General features: G+C 37.5%; 1 protein-coding gene across 3 annotated transcripts in view; it reads right to left on the bottom strand.

Annotated features, from left to right (window-relative positions):
- Positions 1-18,991, bottom strand: part of MSH3 (mutS homolog 3) — a 181,314-nt gene that overhangs the window by 50,470 nt on the left and 111,853 nt on the right. For all 3 annotated transcript variants that reach the window (XM_079916011.1, XM_079916010.1, XM_079916012.1), the window contains exons 18-19: positions 14,630-14,737; positions 8,770-8,881 (exon numbers count right to left, since the gene is read on the bottom strand). In XM_079916011.1, coding sequence (XP_079772137.1) covers positions 8,770-8,881; positions 14,630-14,737 — 220 coding nt within the window. The remainder of the gene's footprint in view (positions 1-8,769; positions 8,882-14,629; positions 14,738-18,991) is intronic.

Genomic DNA, 18,991 nt, shown 5'->3' with positions numbered 1-18,991 from the left:
GAAGGAAAATGAAGGTGATACAAAGAAATGGAAAGATATCCCGTGTTCATGGACTGGAAAAAATATTGTTAAAATGTCCATAATACCCAAAGCAATCTGCAGATTTAATGCAATTCCTATCAAAATACCCATGACATTTTTCACAGAACTAGAACAAATAATGTTAAAATTTATATGGAACCATAAAAGACCCCTAGTTGCCAAAGCAATCTTGACAAAAGAGAACAAAGCTGGAGGTATCACCCTCCCAGACTTCAGACAATACTACAAAGCTACAGTAATCAACACAGCATGGTACTGGCACAAAAACAGACACAAAGATCAATGGAACAGAGTGGAGAGCACTGAAATAAACCCACACACTAATGATCAATTAATTTACAACAAAGGAGAAAAGAATATACAATGGAGAAAAGACAATCTCTTCAATAGGTGGTGCTGGGAAAACTGAACAACTACATTTAAAAGAATGAAATTGTAACACTTTATGACAACATATATAAAAATAAACTCAAAATGGATTAAAGATCTGAAACCATAAAACTCCATAAATCACGGCAGTATTTTTGGGGATCAGTTTCCTAAGGCAAAAGAAACAGAAGCCAAAAGAAACAAATGGGACCTAATTAAACCTAAAAGCTTTTGCACAGCACAGAAAGCCATCAACAAAACAAAAAGACAACCTACTGAATGGGAGAAAATATTTACAAATGATATGACCAATAAGGAATTAATATACAAAATATATAGACAACTCAGCATCAAAAACACAAACAACCGCATTAAAAATTGGGCAGAAGACCTGAATAGACAGTTTTCCAAAGAAGATATACAGATGGTCAACAGGCACATGAAAAGATGCTCAACATCACTAATCATTAGAGAAATGCAAATCAAAACCACAATGAGATATCACCTCACAGCTGTCTGAAAGGCTATCATCAAAAAGTCTACAAATAAAAAATATTGGTGAGGATGCTGAAAAAGGCAACCCATTTACACTGTTGGTGGGAGTGTAAATTGTTGTAGTCATATGGAAAATAGTATGGAGGTTCCTCAAAAAACTAAAAATAAAACTACCATATGATCCAGCAATTCCACTGCTGGGTATGCATCTGAAGAAAACAAAAAAACACTAATTTGAAAAGATTCATGCACCACAATGTTCACAGCAGCATTATTTACAATAGCCCAGATATGGAAGAGACCTAAGTGTCCATCAACAGATGAACGGATAAAGAAGATGTGGTACATATATATAAGGAATAACACTAAGTCGTAAAAAAGAATGAAATTCTGCCAGTCATAACAATGTGGATGGACCTAGAGAGTATTACACTTAGAAAAATAAGTCAGACAGAGAAAGACAAATATTTTATGTTACCACTTACATGTGGAATCTAAAAAGTAAAGCAAACGAAGGAATATAATAGAATAGAAATTGACTCACAGATATAGAGAACAAACTAGTGGTTACCAGTGGGGAGAGGGAACAGGGGAATGGCAAGATAGGTGTAGGGAATTAAGAGATACAAATTACTATGTGTAAAATAAATAAGCTACAAGGCTATATTGTATAGCACAGGGAAATATAGCTATTATTTTGTAACAACTTTAAATGGAGAATAATCTATAAAAATACTGAATCAATATATTGTACACCTGAAATTAATACAAAACTGTAAGTCAACTAAACTTCAATTAAAAAGAAAACACATTTATAGCAGAATCATGAGAATAATCTGGCCATAGAATTAAATTAAGCTTACAACTCAAACATATTTTATGGTATGCATTATTGTTGCTCTGCTTTGTCATTAGGTACAAAGTCAACAGGGTATGCACATTATTGTAATCACTCTTACTTTTAACATTTATATAGACAAAACAAGCATTTCTGGGAGTATTTGTTCTGGGAGAAGAGAGCAAATGGAAAGTTTGTGGTCTTTGCTCTCCTCGCACACTACCTCAACTTGACTAGTTTCAAGTATCATTCTTGTAACAAATATGTGAGCTCCTACTATGTGCCCACATGGTAGTAGGTTCTAAGGCACCTTCTTGATCTCAGGGTAAGAAACTGTGACCAGGACTCTAGTGTCCATCCTGCCCCACTCTAGAATACTTGGGCTGTGGATTTCCCTTGGGTGACAGAGATCCACAGGGTTCGAGCACTTCCTGGGAATCTTCCTGCTCTGCGTATTTGACTCATTTTCCTCCCTCTTACAAATTTAGAAGCCACCAACCACACTTTTCCCTTTCTCCCTCCCAAAAGGTAAATTTATATTATTTATATTAAAAAAAAAAACAAAAAAACCACAAACTAAAAACTCCACCTTGGACTGCTATAAAAAAATCTATCCATTACGAAGTCATTTGGTTTAAAAAGTAAACAATCCTGAGACTGCTGTGGGTTATGGTGGCGTTTCCCAAGCGGTACTGAGACAGGCTGGGACCTGGGACCCTTTGCTGCAGTGCTTGCACCTGGACAAACGTCTCCTCGAGAAACAAAATACAAAAAAACTATATGAGACTAAAAACAACTGCATGAATGCGCAGTTGGGGTAAATTTTGGATAACAACATACAAAGAGACCAAAAACCGAACTGCCACTTCTGAAGAGCCGGGAGCAAAAGCAGGGTACTGAGCATGCCCCCTGCATACAGCACCACCAAAGGGATGGGCGAACCCCCTAAGTCACTCTCCAGCCCATCCCTTGGACACACCCCTACCCTCACCCCATATAAGGAACCAGCTTGGCCTCCCTGAGTGAGCCAGAGAACCTGTTGCTTGTTCTCGCTCCTCCTTGCTGAGGCAGGGGCCCCAATAAAGCCTTGCCTGAATTTCTTGTTTGGCCTCTTATCAATTTCTATTGATTAAGGAGGCTAAGAACCCTGGTTGGTAACAGTATGTCTTGGCAAACTGTCTTGGTCTGCTTCACAGGTTACAGGTGTTCCAAGATGCTGACCCTCAAAGTGGCAGGTGGAGCTGGGGCAGTCAGAGCTCCCAGGACAACCTCCTTTTGCTCTGAGCAACCTTTTCCTTCTCCTTTTATGCCAGTGTACCAGCACTAGCATCATTTTATTGGTGTGCTGCGAAGTGAAAAAGGTTGGAAAGCACTGGCTTGCCTTAGCATACTTTCATGTTTTGGGAAATAGTTCAAGACTATTCAACTTAACCCCTGGCAGTCAACTCCCCTTTCTGGGCCTTGGTTTACTCACAAGTATGAAGAGGTGGTTACACTAAATGATCCCTAATGTCCCTTTCTAGTTCTATAGTATAATTACTGTGTAAGTTGTGAACTTCCCATATAACATCCTGAAAAATAACATTTTGTGAAGAAGAAAAAAGCACAGATTTGGAGTAAGACTTGGAGACTGCTCAAGACTTCAAGTTAATCCTTATTTAACAAATCTGATTAGATGCCTGCTATGTGCCAGAGAGCCGTGATTGACAGTAGGATTATAACTAAAGCAGAGAAGCAAAGTCCCTGTTCTCTTCAAGCTTATAATCCACTGGGAACCACAAACCAAAAAAAGGCAATTACAATTTAGTGGCATAAAGACTAAACTGGGGAGAAATACAGAGTGTTGTGGGTATGTGACAGGGGTACCCATCCCAGCTTTGGTAGGGAAGCTTTAGTGCGGGATGTGACACCAGGACCAGACTTAAAGAAAAGCAGGAGCTGGAGGGCATGTGGGGTGGGAGGTGGGTGTGTGGGAGGTGGGTGCGGACGGTGTGGGGGAAGATGACATTCTAGGCAGAGGGAAGACCATCTGCCAAGTCCCTTAGTGGCGCAGTACGCTGGGAACTATACGACTGGAATTTTAAGCATTAATTCAAATAAGGGAGTGATATGACAGGTTAGGAAAAGCCCTGTGGCTGCAGAGTGGAGAATAAACTGGAGGTGGGCAGATTCAGTGGCTGCTAAGTCTACAAATACTCAGATTATGTAATGAGTCAGGGAAGGGAACCAAAAAGGGAGGGTTTAAAAGCGTATTCCTTTCAATTATGCTTGCAGAAGTCAAACAAGGTTTCCTAGAAGAGGAGGCAGAGCCCCAGGTCTTAAAGGATAAAAAGGAATATACAATAGCACCTTGTTTTTTTAAATTTTTTGTATTTCTATTTTTTTTTGATGTTCAGATGAAACAATAACTGAATGCTAAAAATTAGGTAGGGATATATTTAAAAGATACTTGAAAAATTCTCTTCAGCTAAACCCACTTTCAGTGAAATGACTCTTCTATGTCATGCCTGAGAGGGCTTTTTCTTCAGCCTTCTTTACATTTTTATACAATCTCCCTGAGTGACAGACCCAGAATCTAAACTCCCTGTACATGCATCGTGATGATTCTTAAATCCCTAACTCCAGCTCAGTCCTCTCTCCTGGCTTTTATATCCACCTTCACCTTGGGATCTCCACCAAATGTCCCACAAGCACCTCAAAGTCACAGTTCCTTTCTATTTGATTCTTTGTTATATTCCTGCCAGAAAATCCAGTGTAGCAGGTTAAAAAAAAAATGTTAGTTTGTTTATTGACCATTCGGATATCCTGTACTTTGAAATGCCTGTTGAAGTCTGTTGCCAATTTTTCTACTGGATAATCCGTTAGTTCCCTCATAGCCTTTATAAGTACTCCATCAGTGTTAATTTAATTGGCTCTATCTCCCACCAAATTAGAGCGGTATTGTGTCTCTTCTTTGTAAGCCTGAAATCAAGCACAATATTGACACAAAGTAACTGTGTCAAAATCTGTAAGAATAAAATATTCATAAAACAATGCTAGTAAAAAATTCATAAATCAATGCAAGATTGTGAGATGTGAAAAAAAATGGGTATTCTTAAAACCGGTTGAGGAAAAGCAGGCAGTAAGTTGGCTTGTTTAGAAGCATTACAATGAGTTCATATAATACAGAATCCAGAAAAGTATAATTACATGTGCAAAAGACCATTTCTTAAAATTACATGACTATCAAAAGCAACGATGCCACCTGACTTTCAGGAAATTATTTTCAGAGTGTATTTTATAATTAACACCTATAAAATATTTAAAATTGAGTTTTACATAGTAAGTTCTTTTTCAACAGTATCCCTATATAGAAATTTATACCCTGCAAAAAAGAATGCACTTCACCATAGCAACAGTTCTATATCAACTCCTACTCAAGTTAGAAAAAGCATATGTAAAAGAAATGAATATTCTGGAATATTCTGAGGTGCTTGCTGGAATAAATCACTCCACTTATTTTGTAAAAATTTAAAAGTAAGAGTTCAACGTTTCTTTGAAACATTCCTGTAATTAGGCTAATTTAGTTTCTCAAATCTTGCTTTTTTAAATAGTGTAATACGTTACTTAAAAGAGGGGGAAAAAAAGAATAAAAAAAGGAAAAAACAAATTCAATGTCAAGAATAACATACTTGATTTGTGTTTTGGGGGATGAGAATAACAACAGGAAATGATGTTTCAACTGATTTATAAGTAAACCAAGGTACTATATGGTACAACTCTATTACTTTCTCAAGAAAAGTAACACCCTACTGGTATTATGGAAACTGAAAAAGAAATTCTTATGTTCACAGAGACTTCCTGTAATAAGTACTTCCAAGTACTTATTAACTTGGTTTGATAAATTAAGTAACTTACAAATTCCCTAATGAGAATAAACATGTTTACAGACACTGGGGATCTGGTTATGTACTCCTACAAGTCTTTGGATGATATTGCCAACGAAAAATTGCCACTTGCCATCTGCCTCTACAAGGACTAAGTCACAAACCACTGTCACCGCTGACCTTCAACACACCCTGGAAGGATTTCAGGGTGGAGATCAGGAATCAGGCACTCTGTGCTCTGGGAAAAACTGGCAGAACAGGCCTTCAGATAGTTAGATGTTTTCAGGAGGACATTTTGAGCCCAACTCTTGTATCTCCTCATATCTAGAAAAGCACTAAAATCATTAATGGTGACATCTGCTCCTCGTGACTAGCAGCAAGTCTCCGCCAAAACATGTGCTTGACTGCATGCACCCCCTTCACTAAAAGCATATGTAACACTGACCTTCCCCCCACCTCTCTGGAGCAGTTTCTCAGAGCTATCTGAAATGCTGTCTCCCAGGCTAAAGCCCTCATTTTGTCCCACATAAAACTCAACTCACAAATCTCACACCGTGCATGCAGTTTTTTAGTCGGCAATATCAGAATGTATCGTTAAACTTGATGTAATTCAAAGCATTTGCTTTCACTCACCACCCTTGTGGTCAACCAAATTCACCAGGCTCACATCTCTGTCAACCTTGCTCACAGCCCAAGATGGAATACTCTGTGATATTCCCAACTCCCTTGCTCTCCTGGGCTTCCTTTCTCTGACCTAATTTCCAACTGTTCCCCTACATTTCAATTTTCTCACTATCCTCTGAAAAATTCCCCAATAGTTCTATGTTTCTAACTTCCTTGCTTAACATTTCCTTCATACGCTGACTTAGACTGAAAGCTGGCTGTTATTCCCCTGCAGTCATCTCATTTCAAGGATGAGCTTTTTGCCCCATCCTGTCACATGTATCTCAGGGTTCAAACGTTCTCCCATATCTGCTTCCTCAGGGCTTTACCATCTCTGCTTGTCTTCACCACAGGCATCTACATCTACCTCCAGGTCACCAGTCTCCATCCCTCGCAATCTCTGACACCTGGACCACCTTCACCTTCCACTACAAATCCTGTTGTTTTAGATGATTTCAATGTGCATACGGTTGCCTTTTTCTCAAATGCTGTTCCCTGATCTCCTCACCTCCGAAGACCTTCTCCACTTCCGCTACTCACCTTCCATAGCCATACCTAGGATCTTGCCCTCACCCAGAACACTACCTCTGAAATCTTGAATTCAGGCATCTCATTCTCTGATACAATCTCTCTCACTTAACTATTCCCTACATATTAATTCTTTCATCTCATCACCAGATAATTTTCCTCTGTGTTGACAAAGACTCCCTCCTTGACTAAATTCTAGTCAGGCTCCTCTGAGCCCTCTTCTTGACTAGGCCCCAACCTTGGCCTATAACAACTGCAACCCTCTCAGCACAAATGACTTCACTTACCCTCCCCACTAAGAGACCAGAACAAAAGCCAGCAGAGCTTCTAACTGCTCAAGGCTGCATTCTTGGGATGACCCCAGTCCCCCTTAAAGTGCCTGCCTATAAAAGCACAACACTGCCAAGAGAGAATTTATACTTGTTCCAGCCAAAACGTGGTGATAGGCAGATAGACCCCGAACCTTCTCTTAGAGCAGTTACTTCAGAAAGCTTGCAATTATAAATCCTTTCTCTGCCCCTCTAAGAGGTAAATCTTCTACCACCTAGAGCTGCATGAAATGCAAACATTCATTGAAATGCAAACATTCATGGAGATAACTCTCACTGTCCTTCTCAGTCCCTGTGGGAGGGTATTAGCAACAGTTGCCAGTTAGTAAACTCAGAAGGGTCTCACACTAACCAAACCCCTTTCTCAATTTTTCTGTTCCCACTTCCTTGAACCTGCTCACACCCACCACTCCTCCCTACTCCCTCATTCTCCCTTTAAGACACCCAGTCACCTCTGTACAAACTGAAGTTGAATTCAGTTCAAGCTGGACTCTTTTCCCTAGGCAATAATATTACTGAATAAAACCACCCTTGCCACTTTAATTAGTGTGTGGTAGTATACAGCTCTGTTTATCTTTGACAATGTAATTCTATGTAACAGACACACACACACACACACACACACACACACACAGAGTTCACTTTTTTCCCCAGCTTTAATCATTCTCTTGCTAGTATTCGCAATCCTTTAGGGGAAAAAAAAATCTAAATTCCTTAACATGGCTTTAAACAAATTGGCCTCTTCCTTATTTCTGACACTTTTTTCTTTACACTCTATGTCCCAACCTTCCTCAACATCTTTCAGTTCCCTGAACCCACCCTGTCTCACTCCCAGACTCTACCATGCTGGTTTCCGACCTGGAATACTCCTCTCCATTTCCCTGGCCTGCAGTGACTCACTCTCTTCAGTCAATATTTCATCCCTGGGAAACTTCGCAAATGCTCCCCCTACATTGGGTTAGGTCAACCTGCTACATGCTCCATGACACCTGGTCTCCTGTACCCTAGCCTGACCCAGCTGTATTGTAATAAACTATCTTCTCTGCTAGACCACCAGCTCTCTAAGGGCAGGGATATTTCTGTCTTGCTTCCCACTCTCTGTCCTAATACTCTGCTTCACTACCTGGGGCTAAATAGGAACTCAGTAAGTATGTGTTAAATGAATAAGTATTTTAAATCATTAATGTAGTATAAGAGAACTCTAGTCCATATAACAAAAATTCTTATCGTTGAAATCAGCTGAAGCATCTGTGATTCTTTAACAGAATGTTTGAAAACAGTAGAGCACAAGACAAAGCCTATACTCTACACCAACAGGAATCTGCAAAACCATGGTATGATTCTACCCCATTAGCATCTGCGAGCATTTATAAATATAAAATATTTTCCCTGGATTACCAAGGATAACTAATTAAGGCTAATCCTTTAGTTGCTAAATTGTTCCCTCTATAGATAGTCTTTCATTGGAAATAGCACTGATTCCATATTTGGTGGTGAATATAAAACTACAGCCAAGGATTAGTTGATTTAAAGCCTAAGGTAAAACTTGTGTAAATTCTTAAAACATTATTTGGTATTTAAAAGTTTGAGATTAGTGTTATCATCTTTCACTTATTTTTGGCCATGATGTGGTACTTACCAACAAATTTGTACTATTGGGAACATACTGGCCCTGTTCTCCCAGCAGCACGTCAATCACAGGGTGCCGGCCATTTTTTATTATGATTTTCCTTTCTTCTTGTAGAGTTGGTCTGCGAAAAGAAGCATGTTTCAATTTACAAGGCAAGGAAACAGCCTTTAAAAAAATCTCTAAGAGCATGAAAATTTTTGTGGCCAGTCTGTCAGACACACAACAAAACCTTAAACATGGACTTTAAGAACATATGTTCAGAATAAGTCTTTGAGTATAAAAGTTAAATTTCAACTGCAGAATCAGAATTGGAAAGACAATTATAATTATAGTGCTCCGAAGCACAAACTTTAGCAGAGTCTTACGATGGCTCCGTAACTACCTTTATGAGATCCTTTTTATTTTTCTACTATTCTCTAAAATATTTTCATTAATAGAAACTACAGTTCAGATTATTGCTACTTAAATCATTTTTAGTAATAAGCAAAATAAAGAAAATCAGGCAAAATTATTTCTAGATTTAATTATTACATTAATAAAAATTGTGTGTTGGACTTGGGGACAGAAGGACCTAAAAGTTTCATATTCTGTTTAATTAAAACATCTTTATATGGTCTTTAGTATCTTTCACTTTTTTTGATATAAAAAATGTTTGTTTGTTTTGCTGGTTTTGTTTTTTAAGGTTTTAACTTTCTGTTTTTATCTATAGCTTTATCTATCCAAGCTCTTGTGAGCACTGTCCTTCTCTCAGTCTCCTCCCCAGAGGTTACCACTGAGAGCAGTTTGGAGTCTACTCTTTCCAACCTTCTTCTCTGCATTTAAGTTTATATACACTGATTGTATTGCTTTGTGATTTCTTCTTAAAAAAAAAAAATCATACTGTAAGATATCATTCCACAACTACTTTTTTTCTCCCTTAATATTCCTCAATACATATAAAAGGCAGATTTCACCATTTACCATATGGGTCCAATGGAATCTTTCATTTATTTTTTAAGTATTTCTAAGTCATTTTACAAGTAATATGTAGAAATGCAAATAAAAGAATAGTGAAAAAAATCATGACAAATTTTAGTAAGAATTCAAATACAGCAAATCTCAAATTTTTATTCTCTATTTCCTGGTTTTGAAGGCATATATACCTGGAATGGGCAACACACTGTGAATGTAAATAACTGTTCATAAGCTGTCATGCATGCACCTGGACCATATTCATTTATAAATACTAATTCTAGATTTCAATACATTTCTAATAGGTTTTAGCTTATCATTATTTCTGATTCTTTTACCACTTGCAACAAAAATGCACTGTTTGAAAAAAAAAATGCACTGTTTGAAGAATTTTTTTGAAATCTTTTAAAGCTCATAATTTTGTAAAAGAGAAGACAAGCCATCTTCTTTGTTTCATAACTGCAAAACATTTTTGCACTTACGTTTATAAATACAATTAGAATAATCAATCAAATGAGTATTTTTATTTTATATCATCGATTTTCTTTCAATCTCCTGCCTTCAGCACCTATCCACCAGCAAACAGCATCAAGTAAATTTTAGCGCACAAATATCATAAAAGAATACTCCCAGACGTCCTTTTAGCAAAACAGGATGGTCCCGTTTCTTGTCACTAAGTATTGCATGCTGTGTGTTTCCTTTGGAATAACAAACTGGATAAGAATACTACATTTCATTTTGCCCTCACAAATAAATTACTCACACACTAATTCTTGAGTTGGAGACAGTGCACCTAGGATATTATTATCCACACACTCATAATCTGAGATTTTGTTTACACCAGAAATTTCACCACCATCATTAGTATCTAGAGCACTGCTATCTTTCCCTTCACATTCATCTTTTGAATAACCTAGTAACAATGAAATGTCTCCCATCAGTTTTTTTCTCTTTGCTATTATGGGTGAGAAATGAAAAATTCTGAGTTCTCAACTGTGTAGCCTCAAAGTTAGAAGCAAACTACAAGAGTGGCATCTCCAGTCTTCTTATATACCTTCTTGAAAGATGATGTAACTCTTCGGAAAATACAATGAGAAAAATGAAGAATGACGTGACAGTGCTTTCTATCTTAATTTTGCATCATCATTCTCCAGCTTCCTTCTTATTTTAGACTTTTACAGCATACTGGGAAAAATTGATAAACAGTGATGAAATCATTCCTAGGATGATGAAATAGTAAAGCATTCCAGACATAAGCAAGATAAAAATCATTAAAGATCCCAAAATGAATCTTTGATTTATAAAAGGGTCCAATGGACCCATCTGGTAAATGCAAGACAGAATAAATTTTATTCTCCTTTAAAAAAAAAAAAAAGGTAAATTGTCTCTTTGTTTTTTGGAAGACGTTTAAAGAACTCAAAGCTGAAATTAGGTCCAGTGAACCTTGATGGCATGGAATACAGAAGATGACAGATCATGCCTTGTCAGAACTTCAGCATTCTTTGGAAGGTGCTGAATAATAAGTTAGCTGTTCTCCACTGTTGAACATTTAGACTGCCTAGATTTTCACTGTTATAAACAATGCTCCAATGAACATCCATATATACGTGTGCATGTGCATATTTCCAGGTGTTTCTCTAAGCCAGAGGAAATTCCTGAAGCAGAATTTCCAAATCATAGGGTATGCATATTTGTTAACAGATGAGATACCTGTATCAATTTACCCTCCTACCAGCAGGATATGAAAGGTGACTTTTCATACCCTTATCTAAAGTTGGTATTATCAAACTTTCTAATTTTTAACAGTGTGACCTCATTGCTTTAATTTGCAATCACTGATTCCTAAGGTTGAACGTCTTTTCATCAATTTCTTGGCCACTTGCTGGTCTTTTTCATCTTAACATCCTATCAATGACCTCCTCAAGTGCTTAGACTCAGAACTTTCACATATAAGCACATTTCTGAACTTACTCAAAACACCAAGAAATACTACTTTCCTAAATAAATACTTAAATTCTTCTTAAATATATCTGGCTAACAAAACCCCAAGAATGTACACTCACATGTCTCAAAGAAAGTCACTAAAGTATCTTCTGAGTAAACAATTCGAAATCATCCTTTGGAAAAGGACATTTAAAATTACAAGAAAAGGACAGTTTTTGAATTTTAGGGTATAATTTTAAAATACAGTTTTTACCTAAATGGGTTATGAATCTACTGTAAAGAAAAAAGATGAAACCAACTGTAAGCGATATCAGTTTTAAAATAAAATTCTAAGTGCTCTGCCAAGTGAAATCAACATATATTCATGACATTGATATGATTTCCCAGGAAGGTTTTCACTTTAGAATAAAAATTTGATTTTTTCTGCTCTAAAATCTACACTGACTTATTCTGTTACTATCAAAATTACATAATGACAAAACACTTCCTGGTATAGTAAGAAGCAAATGATTATTCAGAGAGCTGAGATGATATACCAGGACAGGACAGTTACAGCAAGAAAGATATGAAAATCATGTTGAGGGCATTTTGTGGCACTGAAGAGAAAGAACTGAGAAAATCTGGATTCTGCCTGAAAAGAATGAAACATTGAACTTGAACAAATTTACTTATTTTATATTTTTAAAATTGCATCATTCTCCTTTAAACGCCCCAGAGAAACAAAACATAATCCATATTAATAAAACAGTATAATGTCCAGAATACGAATTGGATAGAAAGACCTAGAATAAGAACTTCTGCATAAAGATTTAGACTCTACTGAATAAAGTGTCCTAATAGCATTTAGAAAGAAGAGACTGTAATTATGAAGCCAAATAATCAATTTTAACTGCAATAACTCAGATGCACTGAAATCTTTAAACAAGTTGGAAATCTAAGAAAAAAAAGTATAAACTTCAGATACTTAAGTACTAGTTTAAAAGGTATTTTAGATAAACGTTTCCTATTTCATGGCTATTTACACTCAATTTTATGGCTGCTAAAAAAGAGACTGAGTATATTACTTAAAGGTTATGGTGTGATTTTTCATTTAAATTTTTCAGGTGGATTTTTCTTAATATAAAATATATAGTATCCAATTAGAATAGTATTTTAGTGTGCAACATTTCCTGAAATTGTCTTACTGATAGAAGAGGTGGTTTGGAACAATCGTACTGAGGACAAGTAAGAGGTTGGATAAAGTACAGAAAACAGCTACTTGAAGGCTCCTGACAACTAACAGGACAGCAAGGAATTACCAGGGCAGGATCTGGGGTAGAACTGAGGGTCAGGGAGACTGTTTGCCAATTACTGAGGGAACGGCTGACACTGAGCACTATGGACAGCTTTAATCTGGATTGAGATACCAAAGGCTGCGCATCAGGCATAAGAGTGCATATGAAGTGAGAAATGCAGATTCTGAATCTTTGAACCTTTGAATATTTGAGCCTTTGAATCTCTGAATCACCTCAAGCCCTGATAAGGACTAAGTGATGTCAGACGTTAGTGTATTGAGATGTGACTCTTTCAGAAGAAATATAACATCAAATTATTTCTAAAAATGATTTTGCAAATACAATGCCTACAAGATAATCAAAATAACCAGGCATTTAAGGAGATACATGAATGAAAATGAACAGAAACAACAGACAATAGAAACAGGCCCACAAGGACTACAGATATTCGAATCATCAGACACAGACTTTAAGATAACTATGCTTACCATGTTCAAAGAGACAGACAAGATTGCGAATTGATAGAAAACGAAAAATGACTTTTAAAAAATAAATTATTATAGGTATGAAACATATTAAAAACCCTTAGGCTCAGATATTTTTTATTAAAGGCAAAAAACTTTTACAATACTTAATTCTTTCTGATTTTTGAATAAACATCTGTAACAATTGCTGTTTATTAAGTGTTTATCATCTACCTGGTCCTGCTTAGAAGTTTCATAATGTCTTTATCACATTTAATTTGCACAACATTTCTAAGAGGCAGGTATTATTTCGTCAATGCAGAAACTGAGGATCAGACAGGTTACGAAACTTGTTTAAAGTCAGTTGTCAAAAACCAGGCTGGTATTCAAAACTATACCCCTAAGAGATGATTAGGTCATAAGGGCAGAACCCTCAAGAATGGGCTAGTATTCTTATAAAAGAGACCCCAGAGAGCCCCCGATAGGGCAATGCCCACAGGAGTCACAGAGAGCCACCAGTGCAAAATTCTGGTCTGGGGCAGCTGCCAGAGTGAGCTCAGGCACAGAGCACCAGCAGAAGTGGGGCCACCAAAGAGACCTACCTCATGGGCAGGGCCCAGGCACAGAGCCACTGTGGCAGCTGGGTGGCCTGGAGCCCTAGGGGCCCAACCTTTGCCAAGCAAATCTACAGGAACAGGACTGCCACCCCAGTGGGTCAGGAAAGCAGGACCCTTGTGCCCCAGTGGGCCTAGAGGATAGAGCACTGAGTCAAAGATTTAGCTGATGCTTAAGATTTGGACTTCAGGAAGAGCAACTGAGTGCAATTTGCCTCAAAATGAATCATACCTTAACTCTCCCCCATATCTGATTTAGATGATATTTAAATGAGACTTTTATAATTATAAAGTTAAACATATCATAAAGTGTTCCAGTGAATGCTAACAAATGAAAGGATTGCTCCTTTATGAAAATGTCACCCACATAAACCTAAAAATTGAAATATGTAACATTCCCCTCTAGTTATAGTGAATATCTGCTTTCACTGCACTCAATGGTACAGCAAGAAAGGAATTTCTTAATTTTAAATCAAGCTATATGTGTATGACATTCAGCTTTACCAAGAGTTCAACATATTTGAGTAATTTTAATACCTTACAATAAAAACACTGAAATTAATTGAATAATTCTATCTGTTCTAAAGCACTGGAAAAGGGGAGAAATGAAAAAACACATTACCTGCAGTAATCTCCTTGCTTAGCGACCTTGGCCAAGGAGAAAATGCAGTCAACAGTTGCTAGGTGATGCACTGCTTTACACAAGGAGTGATAATGTTCACTGAAGTTCCTACAGAAACAACAACAACAAGGTGAGCAAACTGATTTCTTAGACCTGTAAAAGCTGCACAATAAGTAATCACTTTGTTAGCTTAGATGAGCATAAACAAAATAACCAGGCATACCTAGCAGTTAAGAAAGGTGGAAATTATAGTGAACTACTTTTCTGTTTAATAACTTGATTGAGGCTTCTTTTTCTTTCACTTGGAAAGAAATATATATATTTAAAAGTTTCTATACAAAAGATGTCTACTATTAATACCTTATTGCACATTTCATCTGACCATGACACTTCAACTCAGACCTAATGAACACTAATGTAGTGATCATTTTCATTTAGCTTAAATAATGTCATGAACTAGCCAAATGGGTCAGCCTCCCTTTGTGCTTCTCCTTCACAGCATCATCCAAACTAGGAATAACAGTCTTATTATCTTTCTCTCACATTGACTGGAAACTTCTCGATGGTAGAGCCCAAATCCATCTGATGTACTTATTTAACATCTAGCCCATAGAGTTGACACTGTAATAAATTTCATAGAAGGCAAGCAAGAAGAAAGGTACCTTTTTTCAGTAACCGTCAGTTGTCTTATTAATAATTCATATAGAAATTAAATCTTAGACTTGTTTTTCGATAGGTTTGCCATTGACTCAAATCTTTGGCCAATTAAGTAGCTGGTGATCTAAAAGCTTAAAAGACTTTACTGAAAGACTTATTCAAGAAAAAATATAGGAATGTATCCAGGGGGTTTCCTTCTCTTTGTTTTTTTTTTTTTTTTTGCTTAGATTATCCCATTTTCTCTTGTCACAGGAGTCCCTTATACCCTTTTAAAGAAAGTCCCCACAAAAGTGATGACTGTTATGCTGAATGCTTCTCTTAAAAAATATTTCTGTATTGTACTATGGGTTTCAGAAACTCAGAGATTTAGTCTGTTTGCTTCTTAAATCCAAAGGTTTTTAGAGTGCTTCCTAGCTTGAAAATGACATCCAGATTAAGCTACTATGTGATTAGTTATTACTATAATACTGTATTGATCTTTTAGAATCTGTAATTTCTGATTTTTTATTAATATTAGACTATTCTATGTAAATGACTTTTTCAGATACTAGAAACAACACGTTAAATATCCAGTTTTATTTCTGCATTAACTTTGTGAATTGAAAAATTTGTGAACTGAAAAATATATCTTTACATTACAGTATATTTTAAACTTCTTTGAGTAGATGGAGCATAATGAATACAATTTATCAATTTCTCCCTGAATTAAAGTTAATCAAAACAAACAACATGAATCCCACTAACAGTATTAGGAGTCTGTGCAAAATCCCAAGCACAAAGGAGACTGGCCCCTGCCATCAGACAGGAGCACCAAGTTTTCACCTTAAAAATGACTCTTGGGCTTCCCTGGTGGTGCAGTGGTTGAGAGTCCACCTGCCGAAGCAGGAGACATGGGTTCGTGCCCAGGTCCAGGAAGATCCCACATGCTGCAGAGCAGCTGGGCCCGTGAGCCATGGCCGCTGAGCCTGCACGTCCGGAGCCTCTGCTCCACAACGGGAGAGGCCACAGCAGTGAGAGGCCCACATACCGCAAAAAACAAACAAACAAACAAAAAAAACTCAGTTTTGAAGATGCCACGTGATGCACAGATGTAACACCCCTGAGTGATTGCCCAGTGATCAGGCCTTGTCATTTCTGGTCTGGCTTCAATTTTAGATCTGACCACTCATCTATCCCTTGGACTGTGGCTGATTCTGTCCCTAATTCTAATTACTGACCCATCCGGTCTTCCTATCCTGGCACTCTCTCTTTTGTCAGAGAGCAGCCACATTTGATGTTTCTGCTCTTGCCTCTCTGGACCTGAGTGTCAAAGTACCTGTGGCACTTAAAAAAAAAAAAAAAAAAAAAAGCAGCCAATTTTTTCCTACTGTCACTCCATTCTTCTCAAGTCCTGTCCAGGCTACTAAAACCCTAATTTGCCACTACCCAACAGCCTTAGGTTGAGGGTAACTGTCCCTGATGACCTTCTAACTTCCGGGATTGAAATGAGTAACATAACTCTCAGTCAGTACCATTTCAGTTTAACAACAAAAAAGGCAGGAGAGAGAAGGTAATTATTTTGATACGGACGACAATGTTCTTTTTCATGTCAATTGTATAAATACGGCATGTGAAAAAAAATTTTAAAACTATCATAAACCTTAAACATCACCATCATAACTTCATAATTCTTAAGAAGCCTTGTTTGACTTCTCGGTCTTTGTCTATTTGCTACACTTCGCCAAATTTCAAAGAGATCATTCATACTTAGAAAAATGACAAGCTGAAAAATGGGCAGTTCAGATAACAATCTGATAGACTGCGTTTATGTCATAACAACGTGCAACTTTATCACTAGGCCACCAAACAACTTCACCTAAACACTGTGATTTAATTTCTGGTCAAAAGATATTGCTGGGTCCATGGCAAGAAGATTAAGACACTTGTGTTCTAAAGCTGTTATGACAGTTTACCATCATATGTTTACTATCAAATGTTGCTCAATGATATCTGAAGTTAATAAAAAAGGAGGATATTTTATTTTTATTTGCAAATGAATTTCTAAAATAATCAAATGACTGTGTGAGAGGTATTATAATTCAATTTTTAAAGAATTTGCAGTTGAGATTATTCAATATCCACAGCCCATCTTCTAGAACACAAAAGAAGAGACAGTTTTTTGAGAGAGGCTTCTATTCACAGACTTTGTTACAGCCTTGATTTCTTACGATATTTTGATAAAAAGTAATGTGACTAATGGACAACCGTTAGTATCTCAGTAAGAGACAAAAACACTTTGTATAGCTGGTATTCAATCCTCTGGTGTCACGTTCAATGAGGTTAATCATTTCTGAAATGACATTATATTCACACCATCTGGCACCTCAGTAAACCGTATGCCATAACAATCAATGCTATTCTCAAGTTGGGGCTCTAGTTGCAAATGCTGTAGCTAAATTTCAGCCAATACTCTTTTTTAAGATAAAAAATTTAACATATTTTTCTCATTTTGAAAGTAACATATGTATATTATAGAAACTTTTGATATCATGTATCTGCAAAGTACATTAAATTTCCAGTAACCTCATCATCCAGAATTAATCACTTAATATTTGAGACGATACACACGCCCCCACCCACCCCCACACACACACTTCTCCAAAGATATACACCTGGACAAACCTCTCCTCGAGCAATAAAATACAAAGGAACTATATGGGACCAAAACTAACTGCTCACATGCCCAGTTGGGGCAAATTCTGGACAAAAGATACAAAGAGACCAAAAAACCCAGCTGTCACTTTTGAAGAGCCCCAAGCAAAAGCACGGGGTCAGGAGCAAAAGCAGGGCGCTGCACACGCCCCCAGCTCACAACATCACCTAAGGGGTGGGCAAGCCACCTAAGCCACCCCTCCGGCCTGACCCCTGGCCACACCCCTACCCTCACCCCATATAAGGAACGAGCTTGGCCCCCCTGAGCGAGCAAGGGAACCTGTTGCTTGTTCTCATTCCCCCCTGCTGCAGCAGGGGCCCCAATAAAGCCTTGCCTGAACTTCTTGTCTGGCCTCTGATCAATTTCTATTGATTAAGGAGGCCAAAAACCCTGGTCGGTAACAAAATCTCTTTCTGATGCTATAATTCAAAACTTTGCTGGGCAACAAGAGACGGTACCAATTTATTACCTTTTAAAAACTCACATATTATCTTTTTTGTTCCTTTTTTTCCACTTGTCAGATTGGTTAATTTAAATGGAGTAAAGCTCCCTGAAGACTTCACTGAATACTGTTCAAGTTTTTAAAGAGAAAGATTTCTGTTTAGACTGATGCCCATGGATAGATTCACCATGGGTGGGCTCTACAGCCTGATGGTAAGGGGCACACACCCTACCACCAGATACCCTGGGTTGCATCTGGGCTCCAATCCTTACCCTTGTTGTGAGCAACTTATTTTTCATTTCTGCATCTCACTTTATCCATTTGTAAATTGGGGATGATAACAGTATTTCACTAATAGGGTTCTTGTGAGGAATAATGAGCCAACATATATAAAGTGCTTAGATGTGTGGTGGTCTGGAGCCAGCTCCCATTGACTCTTGAAACTCAGCTGTGCACATCTCTTCCCAATCCAGTCCAGCAGGAGATTGCAATCAGTCCAGGTGGGAGTAGTGACACAACAGAAATCAAACACACACTACTACTCTTCCAGAGAGTTGGCTGTTAACCATTT

Source organism: Stenella coeruleoalba, assembly GCF_951394435.1.
Source record: "Stenella coeruleoalba genome assembly, chromosome: 3".
Classification (NCBI taxonomy): domain Eukaryota; kingdom Metazoa; phylum Chordata; class Mammalia; order Artiodactyla; family Delphinidae; genus Stenella; species Stenella coeruleoalba.
This window is presented reverse-complemented; position numbering and strand designations above follow the sequence as displayed.